The sequence below is a fragment of the Styela clava genome, chromosome 2, assembly GCF_964204865.1.
Source record: "Styela clava chromosome 2, kaStyClav1.hap1.2, whole genome shotgun sequence".
In the NCBI taxonomy this organism is placed as follows: Eukaryota; Metazoa; Chordata; class Ascidiacea; order Stolidobranchia; family Styelidae; genus Styela; species Styela clava.
Genome location: NC_135251.1, coordinates 10,390,082 through 10,407,540, shown reverse-complemented (window position 1 = coordinate 10,407,540; position 17,459 = coordinate 10,390,082). Strand labels below are relative to the sequence as shown.

Here is a 17,459-nt window from a genome sequence, read left to right as displayed (position 1 = left end):
ATGAGGCTCTAGATAACTATTCAATGATGTACAGGTCCAACTTAATTTTCTCATCTAGGTATTGCTGGCATTTACTCGAGAAAATTAAAGTAAAGGCATTTTTACATGAATAATAAGCTGATATCTATGAATATAAAGCGCATTAAGGCATAGTAATATTGCCTGATAGCTATTGGAACTTCAACTATGTCAGAGATATTATAAACATCGCGACGTTTTATTATGTATCTCCAATAAATGGAATAAGTTTAATTTGATGATATCTGACTACTAGACAGTTTGTAGGCTCTTTAATTCATTTTTTACGTATTTACATAAAATATAAACATATTTTTTTTTATATTATTTAAAAATATTATTTTTTAATCTAGTTTGTATCGCTTCTGAGAAGACTTGGACTACCAACAACGAAAGCCCGATTGTCGTATTTCGATTTCTTGAAAGCAATTGATGACGGTCGAGCATCGAAATATGGAAAGCGTAGAAATAATATGGGGAAGGAACAATTAACCTGGCATCAGTCATTTGATCATATGAGCGTAGAGAAAGCGATGGAAAAATTGAAAGAAAAGTTGACGACAAGCTATGATTCGATGAGTTCGGTAAGTCGGAGTGATTTTATAGAGCGATGGTAAGAGTATAAGTCTATTTAGCGAATATTCAGTGTAAATAGCACTCGCATTGATGATATTTTCACAATCTTTTAAACTCTGATGACCGCATGGTCGTATCGCTCCCCCAGTCTATACCGAAAAACTTATATATCGTATATTGTTATATATTTTTATTATTGTTGCAACGGTTGTTTTGTGTGGTTGACGAAATAATAAATCTCTCCCTCTCTTTTGCTATGGCACCCACTGATTGGAAGACTATAGAAGAGGGGGATCGGGTATTTTTCACTTTTTTTTTGTAAGTTTGCTCAAAGAAAGCAACGTCCCGAACCTTTACCTAAGAGTCGAAAGAGAGTTTATATGTTTGAATCTGAAATCTTCCACTTGTGACGTCATCATTTTTAGTCGAACTTGATAACCATTGGGTCATTGGCATTCGCATCTATAATCGTTTCAAAATGGGACCACTGACGCTTAAAACAAATCTGTGAAAGTTAAGTTCATCAACACTGTATACCAGGGGTGTGCAACCTGCGGCCCGCGGGCCAAATGCGGCCCACAGCAATAAACTGTGGGGCCCGCGGAAAAAAAACAATTTTGAATGATGGGCGAAACGAGTTTTTAATTGTGCTTGTGCGAAGCGAACAACGCGTGTCCCAAGATCGAAAACCAAGATTGTTTTGCCTGTATTTACTAGAATGCCTAACTAAATGTGCGGTCCGCCGTTCCGACTGGTTATTTGTATCTGGCCCTCCTGTATTAAAGGTTGCACAATCCTGCTGTATACCATTGTCACCACGTTGTACAGTTAGAATTCCCTTGCGTTGGAAATTAGAATTAAAATTATTACCATTTTTCTTCAGGCTTTCAGAGCGTTCGATCGTAATCACACTGGATTAGTTAAAGTAGGCGATTTCCGAAGAGTTCTCGACTCATTCATTTTCAAATTGAATGATCAACAGTTCCGGAGTGTGTTGGCTAAATGTCGGATATCACAACCGACCACCACAAATCCGGATAAAATGATCAACTGGATAGTGTTTTTGCAAGATTTCACTCTTATAAAGGACGTGGTACGTGTGATATATATTATAAATTGGTTTAGAAAAGGAGGGAATTCCATATTTATTCCGTGGAAAAGAGAATTGAAAAAAATCGACCAATATGGTGAACCCTCTGGTCTGGTTGTCATGCCACGCCGGGTATGGGCATAATTAGACAGCTATTCGTTTCAGATGCATAAACTTGGCAGTGGAGGAAAACGTACCTATCGGCGGTTGCGTATACCACCCCAAAAGGGCGAGGTTCTAAGTAATCCTGTTTCATTTAGTTATATTGAAGCAGTTTCAATTGTTAATAAGTAGTATTAGTAGGTAAAATTAGTTACCTCCATATTGGCACACATACTCCCTTATCTTATTATAATCACTATTGCCATATCTAGATCTATGTTCTAATTAGTCTCTGCAAATAAACGCTCTGTCAGACTGAATGTTATTTGACCTAATTTGAATAACCTTACATCATGGTATGCGCGGGTATTTCAGAGTTTGGCAATCACCATCAATACAATGCAGCCCACATTTATGATGACTTCAGCGCAATACCTCTCAACTCAAACCGGAAATGATGATTTCGACGCAATATCTCCCAAGTTACTCAAACCGAGACCGGTTAAAATGTTATCACAATTAATTATTATAACAATATAACTAAAATGTAATTGACCGTTTCAGAAAATAATTTCAAAATTACTTTCAGAAAAATCAAGAATGGGTCGGCCATCTTGAAACCGCAGCGCCGGCTTTGTCACCTCGAGAGTTACCATCAAATGAAATAGAAGAGAGACTACGTGAAGTAGTGAGAGCAAGATATTGGGTTTTCTCTCGTTTCTTTGCTGATGCTGACTATGCAAAAATCAACGTTGTTTCCAAAGAAGATTTCAGAGATTTGATGAATCAGCATTTTATGAGATTGACGGAGGAACAGGTATTTTTATTTTTATTGATAGTTTGAATGCCCCTTAGGAAGAAGCCCATTCAAATGGTGAATGGGGCCACCGTAAACAAAACTAATCAAAGTATTTACATTGAACACCATCCATAATATGCAGCAGACATCTTGTGTATCGGCCTTAAAACAAAACCAGTTAGCATCCCTTTTGTGGATAATATAACGTATATCATCGCATATAAGCCGACCCTGCAGATCGTAACGCGACTGGTTTTAACTGACTGACCCTTTTTAATAGCCATTTGTTTTTTAGTTTTAAACTCGGCTAATATGCGAGGATGTATATTCAAATACCCATCTGGACCACATATCTCTCACAAGATCACCTATTTTTCTTACATAATATGACAGGCCAACAATAGCCCACTACGAAGGAGGTTTTTTTAAGTGAATACTAATTTATTTTATGTACATTGAACCTTCTCTCAGAGCATCTCAAGAAATTATACTGAATATTTTGGGTTCTGTAAAACTTACCCCAGGTATATTCCCAATATTGAATTTTTTCTGAGTTGGGGTGCACGAGACCAACCCCCTATCATTTCGGCTAGTGGATCCGTAAGCGTATACTGCAAGGATGCTATGTAGCAAAACTATTCTATCCTATTCAGTCCTCCTGCAGCTATCATTTTTTTTTAATTTTATTTGTGATAATTGTGACCTAACAATGGTTGTTCAATCATCATTTAAGTTTTAAGAAAATCGTCTCTCCCGTTAATCAAACTCGAACGTGTCTACTTGAGCTTCAATGATCCAGGTAGCGTTGATGACTATCTCCGCCTAATGAGGTGTGTCTGATGAGGGCACTTTACATTGGTTAATGAGACCAGTGGTATAAAATTTTACTTTTGAAAATGTGAATGGATTGTTGTGTCCTGACACTGACTAACGAACTACACAAGAACCCAACTTGATCAAAATAGAAACGTCAGTTTAATGAAATACAAACAATAACACTGCATAGCAAGCAAACTCAAATAAATGTACAAAATCAACTAATGCAACACGAGGTTCTATAAATTGATGGTATAGGAAACAACAATTAGTACAAACATAAAACATATGAAAAGTCAATCCACAACGGATTTAACGATATTTTTTAGATTGATCTGATTAGTAAGTTTACAAATACTTTGAATCATTTTATACAACTTCTAATTTGGTCTGGATTGTACATCGCCACTCTGACTCAAATCCAGAGATCTGCATCATTTATCAGAACTGTTCGAAGAGGAACCAATGTAACCTTGCTCGCCTCATTGAGGCTTTAGGCCCGTTTAGGGGTTATTAATATAGATTGAAACGTAATGGCTTAAAAATCAGAAAAATAAAGTTAAATTACTGACTTCCGAAAAATTTCTGTTCTTTGTGATGTCATAGGAATGAAAAATATTTAAACTTTGGTATTGTACAAATTTGATTTTCAGGAACACGTTATTACTGAAATTTCCTTTCTAGTAAGTTGAATTGAATTTAACTAATCGTTTTTAATAGTAAACGATCATGAAATAGTTTACAAAGCTCTCAGACTGTAAGTTTAAGTCAAGTAGGGTCGAGTGGGATAAGACAATGCTGGGAGAGAAACTTGTGCCATTGCCAAAGCACTCATCCCCGCCTACCAGGCAAACTTGAAACTGTTTCAAGTAGTGATTGTCAGATAATTTGACTTTATAAAGATTTGAGGTTTAGGAAAGTTTTAAGATGTCACGCTTATTTTTAGTTTATAAAATTGCAAATGTCTTTTCCTAAAGTATTTTTTATTAACCTTCGGACAGCTCAAATCCCTGACCATTTTAGGGGTCTTTTTAAACCTATTTTTTTTGTCAACCATTAAGCCCTAAATCTAGCTTTTTGAAAGCGTCTGCTAGAGTTCTATTCAGCAATATATCTTTAAAACACACTCATCGAAAAAAATTTTTTGCAAAAAAATTTCAAAAATTTTAAAAAAAAAATTGAACTTTGAAATATTTTGTGTACAGTAGAGGGTTAATAATTAATTCCTAATTAATTAATTTTTTCTTCAACGTTTTCGTCAAGTTTTTCCTAACATAACAATACCAAAACGACTATTATAGCATAAATGGTTATTACTCTGAAATTCACAATTGTATTTACAGTATTGTCAAGTTCAAGGTCAAATTACCGATATTGATGACGTCACAGCTCTTATTATTACTGCACAGACCACCCCCAATGCAAAAAAATTAAATTTTTTCGACGGAAATGCGCGTAGAACGACGTAAACAATCCCATACGCACATTTACGCGGTAAAATTACCATTAATTTTACGTTTTTTTTACATACAAAAAATCTCCATACCTCTGCCAACTAAGGAGCAGTCGAAATCATATTTATCAAAACAACACAGCGCCAGGGATGGTCAGGGATGGTTAGTATGACTGAAAATACATGCTAAAACAATAATAAGTCGTTATAAAGGAGTATTTCCTGTCTGAGCTGAGTCGACATTTTCAGACGTCTGACAGGCAATTTTTAAATCCACGCTATATATACGATTCGCACTTTGCGTCACGGCTGGAAGGTTTTATCGCTTCTCTCATACCAGGGCATTACGTCAATAAACAGCTAAGAGCGATAGTAACAGTAGGTTACCATGAGCTAGCCTTAATAGCGCTGAAAAGCCCATATGGGCTTACCGGCTGTGGGAGGGAGGTGTTGTTTCTTATTATTAGTAGCTCATTGAATTGAAAATGACGTTTCGTGAAAAAAAAAATTAAACATATAGACTTACTACCTAGTACTTGCATTGTTAGTTTTTCGTTGCAGTGTATTTATTACACACGCAAGGTATCCTTGATTATCCTAGTTTCGACGTATTACATACTTTACTAGTTAAGTTTGTTTGTTGTGGTAATGACGTTCGGTATCCTGTTATCTTTCATAATAGTACTGTTATGTTATTGCCTGGCTCTATAAATATTCCAACTGTTTTCCTTCATTATTTTTGCATAGAATAAGTTAGTATTGCCCTACCTTAATAGAAGCAGAATAAATAAAAAAAGACCAGAAAATTAGTGCTAAAGCAATAACAGCAATGCCCTCGACTCTATGCCGTGCTGTAAACTAGCTAAAATCTGACGTATATAGTGTCATTCAGAAAACTGATTTAGATATAGCTAACGTTCACACCCAAGCACTCATTCAACGTAAAGTAATTTGTATTATGTTTTGCACGAATTAAAATTACCATCTTTTCCTAACATACATTAATTATATAATATTTTTAAAACTAATAAAAGATAAATTATTTACATGCCACAATAGGTATTGACCATTTTATATACATTATAATATTTGATCAGTCATACAATAAAAATGAATTTCAAAATTGTGTTAACTTATACTATTGTATAAAATAAGATTGTACTTCGCTATACAAACAACTCAAGATGTCTGTTGTGACTGTGCGCCTGTCGCTTTGTTTGATGGAACAATTATTTATAACTTTGTCGGGATTACTTCAACACTGTTAAAAATAATCAGAAAATAAACTGTTAATTGTGGTAATCTTTAAAATGGATCCACTGGTGAGATTCAGAATTTTAGAAACAGATTCTCGGTCCATGAAAGTGTGATGTAAAAACTTACATTTCATGAAAAGATTTTTATATGCAGCATTACAAAGGCAAAGGTTAAAAACAATAAGCCTCGTGCCAAAACTAAATTTAATCGCAATCTCAACAAATTTTATGAGCTATTTATTAGTTAAAACATTAAATTTGGTTTTAGTTTGATTGTGGCAGCATCAGTCGGGCCAAATTGAATTACCCAACGGGCCGGATTTGGCCCGCGGGCCGCAGTTTGCACATGTCAGTTCTAGATTCTAAAACAAAAAACCGGAATGGGCTCGCTTATATCGGGAACCCGTGGTAACCCTCTGAACCACTCCAACATGTAGACCCATTAACGAGATTAATTTAAAGGTGAATCTGCACAATTACTGTGAAATATAAGTGAAATGAATGTTCTTGTTTAAAGTGTTAAACAATATGGAAGATTTATGCCAGATTAACATATCATACAAATACACTTGCTAATTCGTGGAAAGAGATTATGCTATTCTTATTTATTTCAAATTGGAAGTTTTAAAATTACTGTGAAATACAAGTAAAAATTAATGTTTTGTTCGAAGTGTTAAACAATATGGAAGATTTATGTCAGATTAAAATATCGTAAATCTAATTTTTATTTGAGCGAATCAAATAATGTAGAATACACTTCAAATAGAAAAAAAGTTTTTACCCGAGTGTTATATAAGGAAGTGCACAGGGAATCAGAAGTAGAAGCAATTGATTATTTGTTTTCAAGGTAAAAGTCAGACATTGAGCAGGTTATAAAACTAGCATCAGAATCGTATAGGTTTATGAAATGTGCGAGATGATTGATGGATATTTACTGGTAATCCCGTAGTATGTGTATCAGGTTAGGGTTAGGCCATAATTTTATTCCAATTTTCCTTATTTTAGTTCTATTACGATTTCGGGACTGTCTTTTTTAGCCAGGTGGATATACCCCTGATCATTGGTTTCATCCCCTTTACAAAACTTGATGTAAAGTAGGCGAACAAAAGTAGTAATCTCCCTCTTGGTACACGCACTTCTGGAACGCCTATTTACTTCGGTATTTCTTGTCTCACAATTTGTAATTACATTTTTGCTAGCCAGATAAAAATGTTTTGAGCGAGAACCAAGTTACGCGTCGGGAAAAATAGCATATGAGTTTGCACATAACAGGTTATTAGTCGTAATTTAATACGTGTAGTTCAGTTTGTTTCTGGTCTGTGTACTTGCTGATTTCCTATATCCGCTTACTTGGTATTCGAATGAGCTTGTTTAAATTCCCGTTTATGACATTATAAAATATATTATCAGTTATCGGAGGCTGAAGATGGGGTTAAAAAGAACGTTTCATTTAGATAAGTCTGAGTCATGGAGGGCGAATTCGCGAGCCATCTACGCATAATTCTCAACATCAAAGCCTACTGCCGGGATGTAGCCGGAAATTTCTAACTTGGACATTTCTAATTACCAAGTTAGGCCATATCAACTAGTAGGTCTGGCTAGAGGCAGAGAAACGTGGGTTCTTAAGACTCTTGACTCTTAAGGGTCTAAAATGCGTTACAAGCTACAGAATCATATACATAAATTATTATGTTGCAAAATAATTTCCCGCTTTTTTTTTTGAAAAGGTCATATAAATATATACTAAATATTTACTGTGTCAGTATTTTCTGAAAACTATAAAACGAATAAACATGGATTACGGTTTTGCTGAAAGTATAACACGTCATAACCCAGCAAGGATGTGTCCGAGTGGGAAACTTATTACACGAAAATTGGTGAATGATCAGTTACATGTGCGTTTTAACTTCTATATGTAACTTTTGGATGAGGGAATTGTTATAAATGTTTGATGATTGTTTAGTCCACGTGTGGCCAATCACTTTCCTGTATGGGCTAGTTACAGATAATAGACTTGGTTACTGGGCCGGATGCTAAAACTCAATATGCAAAACCATGAGTAAACACAGTTTGTTTATAACAGCTAAGCCTAACGTTTATATAATAATAGTAAGAAGCACAATGTACCAATCGGGGTCATTCTGACGTTTTTTCGTCGATAATTTCAACAGAAATGTGTATTCATTAAAATTATAATCGTCATTTCAGTAGACACAAGTGAGCCTGATGAAACAGCTCGATGTGTCGGATTCGGTCCGTTGGTCGTAATTTGCCCGCCGACCTGGAGTCTCCTTGTTTGTCATTTTTGATGTTTTGTACTTTTTTCTCTTGATTATTTCTTTTTCTCAATCAAAGTTTTATTTTGGACAGTTATTGTCAGCAACCTTTTTATGTCGAAAATCTTGCCATTCATCAGCCTACTCCCTTTCCTAATAATTCAGCTCAATTTTTCCGTGCCATTCAATCTTTGAATGTGTTTATTTTCCTGTTTGAATAATTGTTAGAAAATGAATAAACATATGGTATTTCTATTTTACTGCATTAAAACGCCCCAGTCCATTATCTATTTTTAAGAAGCTAACTGAAATAAACTAACAGACGATTTTTTGAGAAATTTATTTATTTATCAGGGCTTCCCAAACTTTGAGGATCGCGACTCCTTTTAATATATTAAAATTTTCCGCGACCCCTGTTAAGTCGGCATTGTTATATGCAAGCGCGCGCTTCTCTGATACTGTGTGTACTTTCGAAATCGTGAATTTATGTTTTGCACTAATTGTGTTTCGAATCAAAAGTTTAAAAAAGTACAATAGATATAGTACTCTGTGTGAAATTGGTGTTATCTTTGCAGCCCCTGAAATTCGTTAAGCGCCCCTCTCCGGTGTCGCGACTCCTAGTTTGGGGAACCCTGATTTAAATCATTCCTATCATAATACTACACTACGATATACTATTATTAAAATATACTGAGACATTGCACATGTACTTAATATTCCTTCTTTTAATACAGTTTGACAGATTATGGGCGAAGCAAGCCGTGAACGAGTTCAACAACATGGAATATCGTGAATTTCTCAAAAACTATTCAACTCCTGCTCTTCAGTCTTCGACAGAAAAATCCAAAGCAGACGTAGACAATGAGGTAAGAAGAGTTTGACGATTATTTGACAAAGGCTCCAGTCAAAATTGATTTTGAATCTAATCGATACAGATCACAAATAATTTTTTGGGGTTTATTAATCGGCTGTAAACGTATGGCTTCATTTTTTCAACTTGCTGTTAAATCTTATCCAACTTTTATTCAATTTGATGTAAAAATTTATTATTGTAGTGACAAGTATACATTCGCATTGAAACAAAAAGTATACGTTCGCATGTTACTTTGCTCCGGAATAATTCGCCTTCATTTCCAAGTGAGTGCACCTGACCTTACCTTGGGCGAATTTTTCCAAATTGTCTTATTTTTATATCATGTTGAATTTAACCTGCAAAACTTAATAATAAAAATCAACCTACTTTATGTGCATTCAAGACTTAAATCATTGTGTTATATTATCGTTGCATATATATTTCTCAGGTATCGTTAAAACCTTCCTCACGACCTTCATCTGCAAAAGCTCTCGCTATTGAGCGACCTTCAAGTAGATTGGTGAGTTGGGAAATATATTAGAAAATGGTCTTCACAGTCAAACATCGTCATCCGATCAAGTTTACTTTTATTAGTTTTACAATTACTCTGGGACACTGGGAGCTTGTATGAGCCGATACGACGGCTTATTCATACATGGCAAACCACGGCCTCTCGTGCGGTAACCAGTCCATGTCGGGTATGGAATTAATTAACCTACTGTTTGCTTCAGATGCATGGACAGGTAACGTTCTGATTAAGGATAGGTCTCTTAACTTTGTTTGACAGATTGCTACATCCTTGATCTAGGGCATGAACGATTTGTGGGTACAATGCTTTATTCACCGCCCACCGCTCCCAATCGTGTGTTACCAAAGTTAATCACCATTCGGCAGAGTAAAAATTGTTGAGCAAACAGCTGATTTAAGCTTGACTAGGCTGATAGAAAATTGGACTTGGTGATACACTTTTGGTTGCGATAGGTGTAAAAAATAGCAGATAATTCAAGCAAGTTACGAAAGTTAAATTTATAATAAACTCTGTGGTTTTGCAATCGTGCTATAAGGTAAAATAGCGACATCTAGTCCGGGTCGCATTGATTGGTCGAGTGACGCATTGACGCGTTTCGATATTTGGGGCGTTTTCTAGATTGAGACTCAATTGGGGGATCTCTCGCGACACGGGTCGATGCAATCTAGAAAACGCTCCAAATATCGAAACGCGTTATTCGATCAATCAACGGTCGACTCGACCCGGACCTAGGTGACCTCGCTAGAGTACCAACCCGCCAAGAGCGTTCATTGTTGTGACCTAGGTATAGGATCATTTTAACACCAGAAATTCCTTTTGCGGAAAGATAATTTTCAGTAACTCTGTCAGCTGATACCCTGATCAATGATGCTTCAATTACAGCTGTGAAAACTTCTTTGTTATTTCTTAGGGAACATCAGATTCAATAACTCTTCACAGAGGTTCCGTTTCACCCAGCATTGCAGACACAGCAGAAGGAAGAATAAAATCTCTGGTTTACAAACATTGGCAAGATATACAGAAAGAATGCAAAAAGTTGGATCCTGGTTTCATAGGGTCAATCCCTGCGGACGAATTTGTCGGTAAGGTCATTCTAAGTTATTTTAGTCACTTGTTTTGCCCGTTATCAAGTCTGTAGCAAGAGTAAAGTTGCTTACTTTTTTATCAACATATTATATGTACTTAAAATCCACTTTCTCTAAATGTTCTCGGACATATGAAACGTTTTTCCAGTCTTGTGTCAAGTACTTCTTCCCTGCATTTCTCTGCTGACTTGTTTGAAAAAAGAGTTTTATGGATATAATGTTAATACAATTACCTTTAGATGTAGGATTATTGTACGCATCTATATATGTATTCACACCAACACTGTAATTACAACAGTCGTTTATAGGTGAAACTGAGTTAGAAATTTCGATAGACATAAAATAGCTATTGGGCTACCAAAATCAGCGGGTTTGCATTTCACGGAAGCTGTACTACATGACAGTCTATCACGCTTAATATAAATGCAATAAATATTTACACAATGTTTAGTAGATTTCAAAATTTTCGACATTTTATCCAGGTGTTCTGGATCGATTCGGGTTATATCTATCTCTCGAAGAAGCCCGTGATTTGATGACACGTTTTGATCAAGGATCGAATTCCGGTTTGTTCAGTTACAGAGACTTTTTAAGACATTATATTCTGACGTTGAAACCACAGGATGAAGGACTTCTTAAGAGAAGAAAGCTGCATGCGTCAAAGATCCCGGTATGATATATGTTATTGTATTTGTGATAATTAATTTTTAAGAGATTAAGGAAAAAAATGTTCTTCATTTTGACGCCGGTTATATTTTTGAAAAAACAATACAGATGATATTTTGATATCCCTACTTCCGATATCACTCCGAATAGGGTTAGTCGTTGCTGGTATTACTTCTCTATACAGGGGAACCCCCTTTTTTAAATGTGAAAAAAATATCATTTTTCTGAATCTTACATAAAAAAATTTCGTAGCTTGAAACACTTTTTAGACCCTTACGACCTTTGGAAATCCACGATTCACGGACCCGCCACTGTTACGGTCTGATTTGGCAATTATAAATTTCAAACCCCATCCCTCTTTAAAATTTTTGGCTACCCCCCCAGTAGGCTTGTTGAGTGTGGTGTGTGACTGGCTCGCGACTTCATTTTAAGTGTGGAAACAAAATTTGACTATTACAAATAAAACGTTATTTCTTAAGCCTCTGAGAACTTATATGCCTCCAGAAAAGATATTCAAATAAATGCAACTATTCTCAATTAATATATCTCATCAATGTTGTTTAGATCGACACAGGACATGAGAGCGATAGTTTTATTGAAGCAATGATCAGATTACGTGAAAGAGTTTTACAATCTTGGAAGGAATTGCGAAGATCATTCAGAAATATCGATGTGAAGGGGGATGGATACGTCACGCCGTCACAATTTAGACAGGTGAGAAATGCCTAGTACTGAGTGCTTCAAATATTTTGGAATTCAATTTTGAATTCTGCTCTGTTGGGTTATTTACCGTTATATTATATTATATAGCAAGATTGGCTTGGGATACTCCCGCAGTGTGTGTACCAGGTTAAGGCCATAATTTCATTCCGATTTCCTTATTTCAGTTCTATTACGAGTCTGTCTTTGTTAGTCAAGTGAATAGCCACTCTGCTTATGTGCTTCCGTCCCTTTTCACAACTTGTTGTTAAGTAGGCGAACAAAATTAGTTACCGGTACCTCCTTATTGGAACACACACTTCTGGAACACCGGGCTTGGACTATATATATTGAATGCGATACCCATCTGGTTATTCTTATTTGGGAGACGTTTGACCTAAGTTTACCATATTTATTCATTTTAAAATAAAATGAAATTTGAGTTCGAATAAGAAGAATCTGACAACCAAATCCATTAGCAACTAAGCTTAACGACGAATCCTCATTAGCAATCATGAGGCAGCAAATACAAAGCAACCGACACATAGAAACTGTTAAATTTGTCATCATATTTGTAATTGTGTAATATTTTCTGATTTTGCCATTTCCATTTGTGGAATAAATTGGGTTCTATTTTACATTTATACATAGCTATCTAATAAGTTTTGTAAATCAGAACCAGGCAAAACAATTTTTGGTAATTTTACCATATACCAAGCACTCAAGCAGTAGAACTTTTCATAAACTGGACTGCATCACATTTTTTTAAACAATCCAATTTCCGAACTTTCAGATTCTTCGTCAATTCTCCATCAACCTTTCAGAAGACGATTTCTATCATTTGGTATCTTTTTACGATCACGCTATGCGAGGGAGGATATGCTACAATGAATTTATACGTGCGTTCTTACAATGACGTCACTACAGATTACGTAGAGTGATCGAAATGTGCAACTGCACACTACCAATTACTGTTTATCCTAATTAGCTTTTTAGTCTTCATTTTAATAAACTGTGATTCGAAAACAATTTTTATATTTTTAATTACTGTTGGGAAATATTTTCGTTAATATTGAAACGTAAGTGATGTTTATTGCTAATTAGTCCATATTAGATAAATTCTCATTCAAACCAATCAACAATGTATCCAGGTAGGCTGAGCGACCATATTGGGCCTCGCTAGTGATAACCTATGAGGGGTGACACCCCCTCGATATTTCTATATAAACTATTTCACAATACATGCTTCAACCTAATCAATTTTAAAGTTTTTATTTGCACTCAGCACACTTACAGATTCATAATCGGTAACAGCCTTCGAGTATTATTTTATTCTCTTCCCCGTTATACTGTTAAATTGTCGATTCATGGCACACTTAGTAATTTATAATCGGCATGTTTCGCTGGTATTCTCATCGTAGTGGGACATAAATACTAAATAATTTTATGCATATTCAGGTTGAGATTATGGTCGTGGAGGAAAATGCATTTCGTTTTGGGTCGTAGTATATAAATTTCCCACATTTATTCACACATTCCATGGCGTTTAAAGATATTTATAAACTTTTAATTCCGCATGTTGAACAAAATAACATATTTTATATGATACCAATCAAATTTAGTGCATGCCAAATGTTTAATGACCGAAAATAATTAATTTATGAATTAATTCAGCTAGTCTTTAATGTTTTAATTTATGCCACCACGCCACAGTATTGTACAATAAAGATTGCACCAAGAGTATCTACTGACTTTGCCTCGAATATAGTGATATAGTTTTCTTTGTTGATCTACAGAAAGTGGTTCAGGTATGCTTTGTATTTGTGTGAGAAAATCTGCTCGTATTTTTTGTCAATAGCGCGAAAATGAATACAGACGTGACCAGTTGGTCAACTGAGGCGAGGTTTACGTGTAGAACACGAAGCTTATCACCCAGTCAAGCTCACCAGTACAAAAGAGTAGACATAGATATTTTGTGATACATCAACACTTGTAGATATCTTTGCTTATGTTAGTTAAACAAAGTATAGAAGAACATGAAGGAAATGAGGTCGCTCCAGAAGTGTGTGTATCAATATGAAGGTAACTAATTTTGTTCGCCGACTTTACATCAAGTTGTGTAAAGCGACTGAAACCTATATTCACTTGGTTAACACAGACAGTCCCCGAACTCGTAATAGAACCAAAATGAGGAAAATCGGATTAAAATAATGGCCTAACCGTAACCGGGTAAATACGCTGCCGGAGTACGGAAATGCGTGACCAACTTACCTAACCAATCTAATCGCAATAAGAAATAGTTAGCGACGGAGTAGAAGAATCATGAAGATTTCTATACTTTTCACCCAGAAGGCTGAATGTGAACAGCTGGGTGTGATGTCATCAGTTATACAGGTGATTGGCCATGACCAGCTCCGAGGGTCACGTTGTCTCTGTCTTCTATAATGGGTAAAATGATTAGTTTCTTCGGTGTGTGATTAGAGCAGGGGTGGGCAGATACTTTTTTTAGTGAGTCAGTTACTGATAATAAACTTGGTTACTGGGTCGGAGGCTCAGAGCTAATCCAACGGCTAGGCTAACGTATACAACAATAAGAATCACAGAGCAAATTTGTGACTTTTTTTTAAATTTTGCAGTTTTTCATCTGATTGTTAAATACTTAATACTTCATTGGAATCGTTATGAGGTTATTTTTATAGATATTATCAACGGAAATTTATCTCCATAAAAAGTATAGTAGTTATTTCAACAGACACAAGTGGGCCGGATGAAACACTGCTTTGGACTGGATCCGGCCCGCGGGCCATAATTTGCCCACCCCTGGATTAGAGTAACTATGTACTTTGTGTTTGGGTATATATTTATGTTGAATATACATTTATCATTAGTTATCAACATTTTAGAGTTCTATCAATTTACGATAATAAACAAGACAAATTGATTGTGTGAGCAAAGTTTATTTCACAACTATGAACAAATGTTTCCAAGCAAATATGTATAAGTTAAAATAATAAAAACTATTGAATATTTAAAAAAGGTAAAAAAGGCATCAAATACAGCAATAATATCGGTAGCAATATAGTCATGAATTCGGAATCCTACCATCAAATAATGCATGAAATGCCGATCGAAGATGGAAGATAAATGTTGGACGCTCTTTGCCTCAAAAAATACCTTTCGCACTGTTAGATTGGAAGCTATTACAGTCGTTTAAGACCGAAATCTTTCCGTTTCGGCATTGCCTACACAATTTATCACACCCTGCGTTCTGGGTGAGGTTGTGAGCATGGGAGTCGAACCTGAGATTTTAACCCGTTGGCTCAAATTTGAAAAAGGGGGGTGGGGGGAGTGGTTTCTGAAATTTTTAATTATAAAGTTAGACCGTAACAGCTTTCCGACCGAAGGCCGATAATGTGGATTTCCAAGAGTTTTGAGGTTCTAAAAATCGTTTTAAGCTACGAAATATCCTATGTATGATACAAAAAATGCCTCACTATGGGTTCGCCTCGCCACTGGTTCAAATCCATTAAGACGGTTGGCGAAAGTGAAGAAAAGTTATTACATTTTTAGAAAGTTATTCTTGGAAAAATCATTCTCTGCTCATTTATTGATCTTTATAAGTCAGATCATCAATTGTCTAATCAAAGTTATCCATAGGCATTGTGCATTGCATTAATAATAAAATCCATTTTCTGTTATTTCCAATATATATATATATACAATAATCGGAAAATCGTTGCAAACTCAAATATTGAAAAAAGCAGAATCTTGTTGTATATAAGACAAATTTTACTGAACTTTCACTAGAATAAAGTCTAGCTTCATCGCAAACTCAGGGACAACAATTTGTACATAAACTAGATCTGCTGTGGAATAGCAAATATATATCGGGAACGACAAGAAAAATAGTTCGACGAATCCGTCATCAATCGACGTGACGTTGATTATGTCAGTATTGAGACTCATAAACATTCTAAATGCCATTCCTCTCAATAATGACGTCACAGAACTAATAAGAAATGGTACGAGTCCATTTTTCTGTCAAAACAGAAATAGTCAAAAACACGAAACAAATACTATAGAACTCTAATTGCATTAGGATGAGAAAGAGTAATGCGCTGACTGAATAAACTCATAGTACCGGTATGTTACCGTTACGTAAACACATTTAAAAATATCGTCGAAAAAAGAACAGAGGGACGATTATTTTAAACAAGCCAAATTTGTGGTAAAACAACGGCTCAGGGTAGCCTGAAATACATAAAATATATGTTTTTATTCATATTCAACTTTTTTTTCATTAGCTTTACTGTTAATTCAAAAATCCACGCTCATCAGACCGCCATCTTTTCCGTGAAATATAGTGCACACAAGAGTCATCGCTGCAATTTCATCACGGCGCTTTATATTACACAGAAAATTTCCCTTTTTCGTAAATTACAATTAATTGGCCGACCTTTTTAAACAGTGTGGGGAGTAAAAATTAAAAAATTTAAAATCTCCAATCACGTGCGAGCTAATCCAGGTCCCATATCTCACATAACAAAGGTGTTAACGCTCCTCGCTTCTTCCATGACGTCACAATTTCAGCGTTAAAATGACTCAACGATCGGATTTCTGTGAGAGTTGCCAGAATTTTTGCAAAAATTGACGGCCGGACTGGCTCTCTTGTTAGACTGTATTTTGCTAATACACTCAGGTACTGATCTTGTAACTCTTCGATAATAGCTTTATTCTTGACATAAGGGTAATCTGAAATTAAAATGGATGTGATAAAATTTGTATACAGCAAAACTAAAATAGATATACTGTAGAATAGCTTGAGTAGATATAGAATATATAGCTCATGGATGGGTCAAACTACTGCCCCCAGCGCATTTTGTGCGCCCCCTGCTCTAGGAAAAAGTTGTAGAATTTCTTTTCATGAACATTAACTGGTAATATTACTTTGCTTTGCCAAAAAATGTAATCATTTGTTGTTTTCACTTTGTCAACTAATATATTTTTTTGAAAATCATTAATCTGGGATATTTCATAAACAGAATTAAATTTTAACTGAAGGTAAATGTGAAAAAAATTAGTACTTTTTAGAGTGAGACAAAAAAAAAAGATTTTTTGAATGCGACAAAAAAAACTTTTTCAAAACCCTTTTATCCAAATAGGGTGTTTCTATATGAGACGTGAAATATATATCCCGTAAAGTTCGAAGCATATACCAAGCCGTAATTGATCGGTTAATAC

General features: G+C 35.3%; 2 protein-coding genes across 2 annotated transcripts in view; one reads left to right on the top strand and one right to left on the bottom strand.

The window, feature by feature from the left end:
• The window catches only part of LOC120336322 (EF-hand calcium-binding domain-containing protein 6-like), a 36,572-nt gene extending 23,328 nt beyond the window's left edge, over nucleotides 1–13,244 (top strand). The window contains exons 24-32 of the mRNA XM_039403984.2: nucleotides 372–602; nucleotides 1,478–1,687; nucleotides 2,376–2,603; nucleotides 9,121–9,252; nucleotides 9,688–9,759; nucleotides 10,679–10,850; nucleotides 11,336–11,523; nucleotides 12,084–12,233; nucleotides 13,012–13,244. Of these exons, the coding sequence (XP_039259918.2) occupies nucleotides 372–602; nucleotides 1,478–1,687; nucleotides 2,376–2,603; nucleotides 9,121–9,252; nucleotides 9,688–9,759; nucleotides 10,679–10,850; nucleotides 11,336–11,523; nucleotides 12,084–12,233; nucleotides 13,012–13,134 (1,506 nt within the window). The 3' untranslated portion in view covers nucleotides 13,135–13,244. The remainder of the gene's footprint in view (nucleotides 1–371; nucleotides 603–1,477; nucleotides 1,688–2,375; nucleotides 2,604–9,120; nucleotides 9,253–9,687; nucleotides 9,760–10,678; nucleotides 10,851–11,335; nucleotides 11,524–12,083; nucleotides 12,234–13,011) is intronic.
• A 1,917-nt stretch (nucleotides 13,245–15,161) lies between these two features.
• The window catches only part of LOC120336324 (bile acid receptor-like), a 34,632-nt gene continuing 32,334 nt past the window's right edge, over nucleotides 15,162–17,459 (bottom strand). The window contains exon 9 of the mRNA XM_039403985.2: nucleotides 15,162–16,970. Within this exon, the coding sequence (XP_039259919.2) occupies nucleotides 16,735–16,970 (236 nt within the window). The 3' untranslated portion in view covers nucleotides 15,162–16,734. The remainder of the gene's footprint in view (nucleotides 16,971–17,459) is intronic.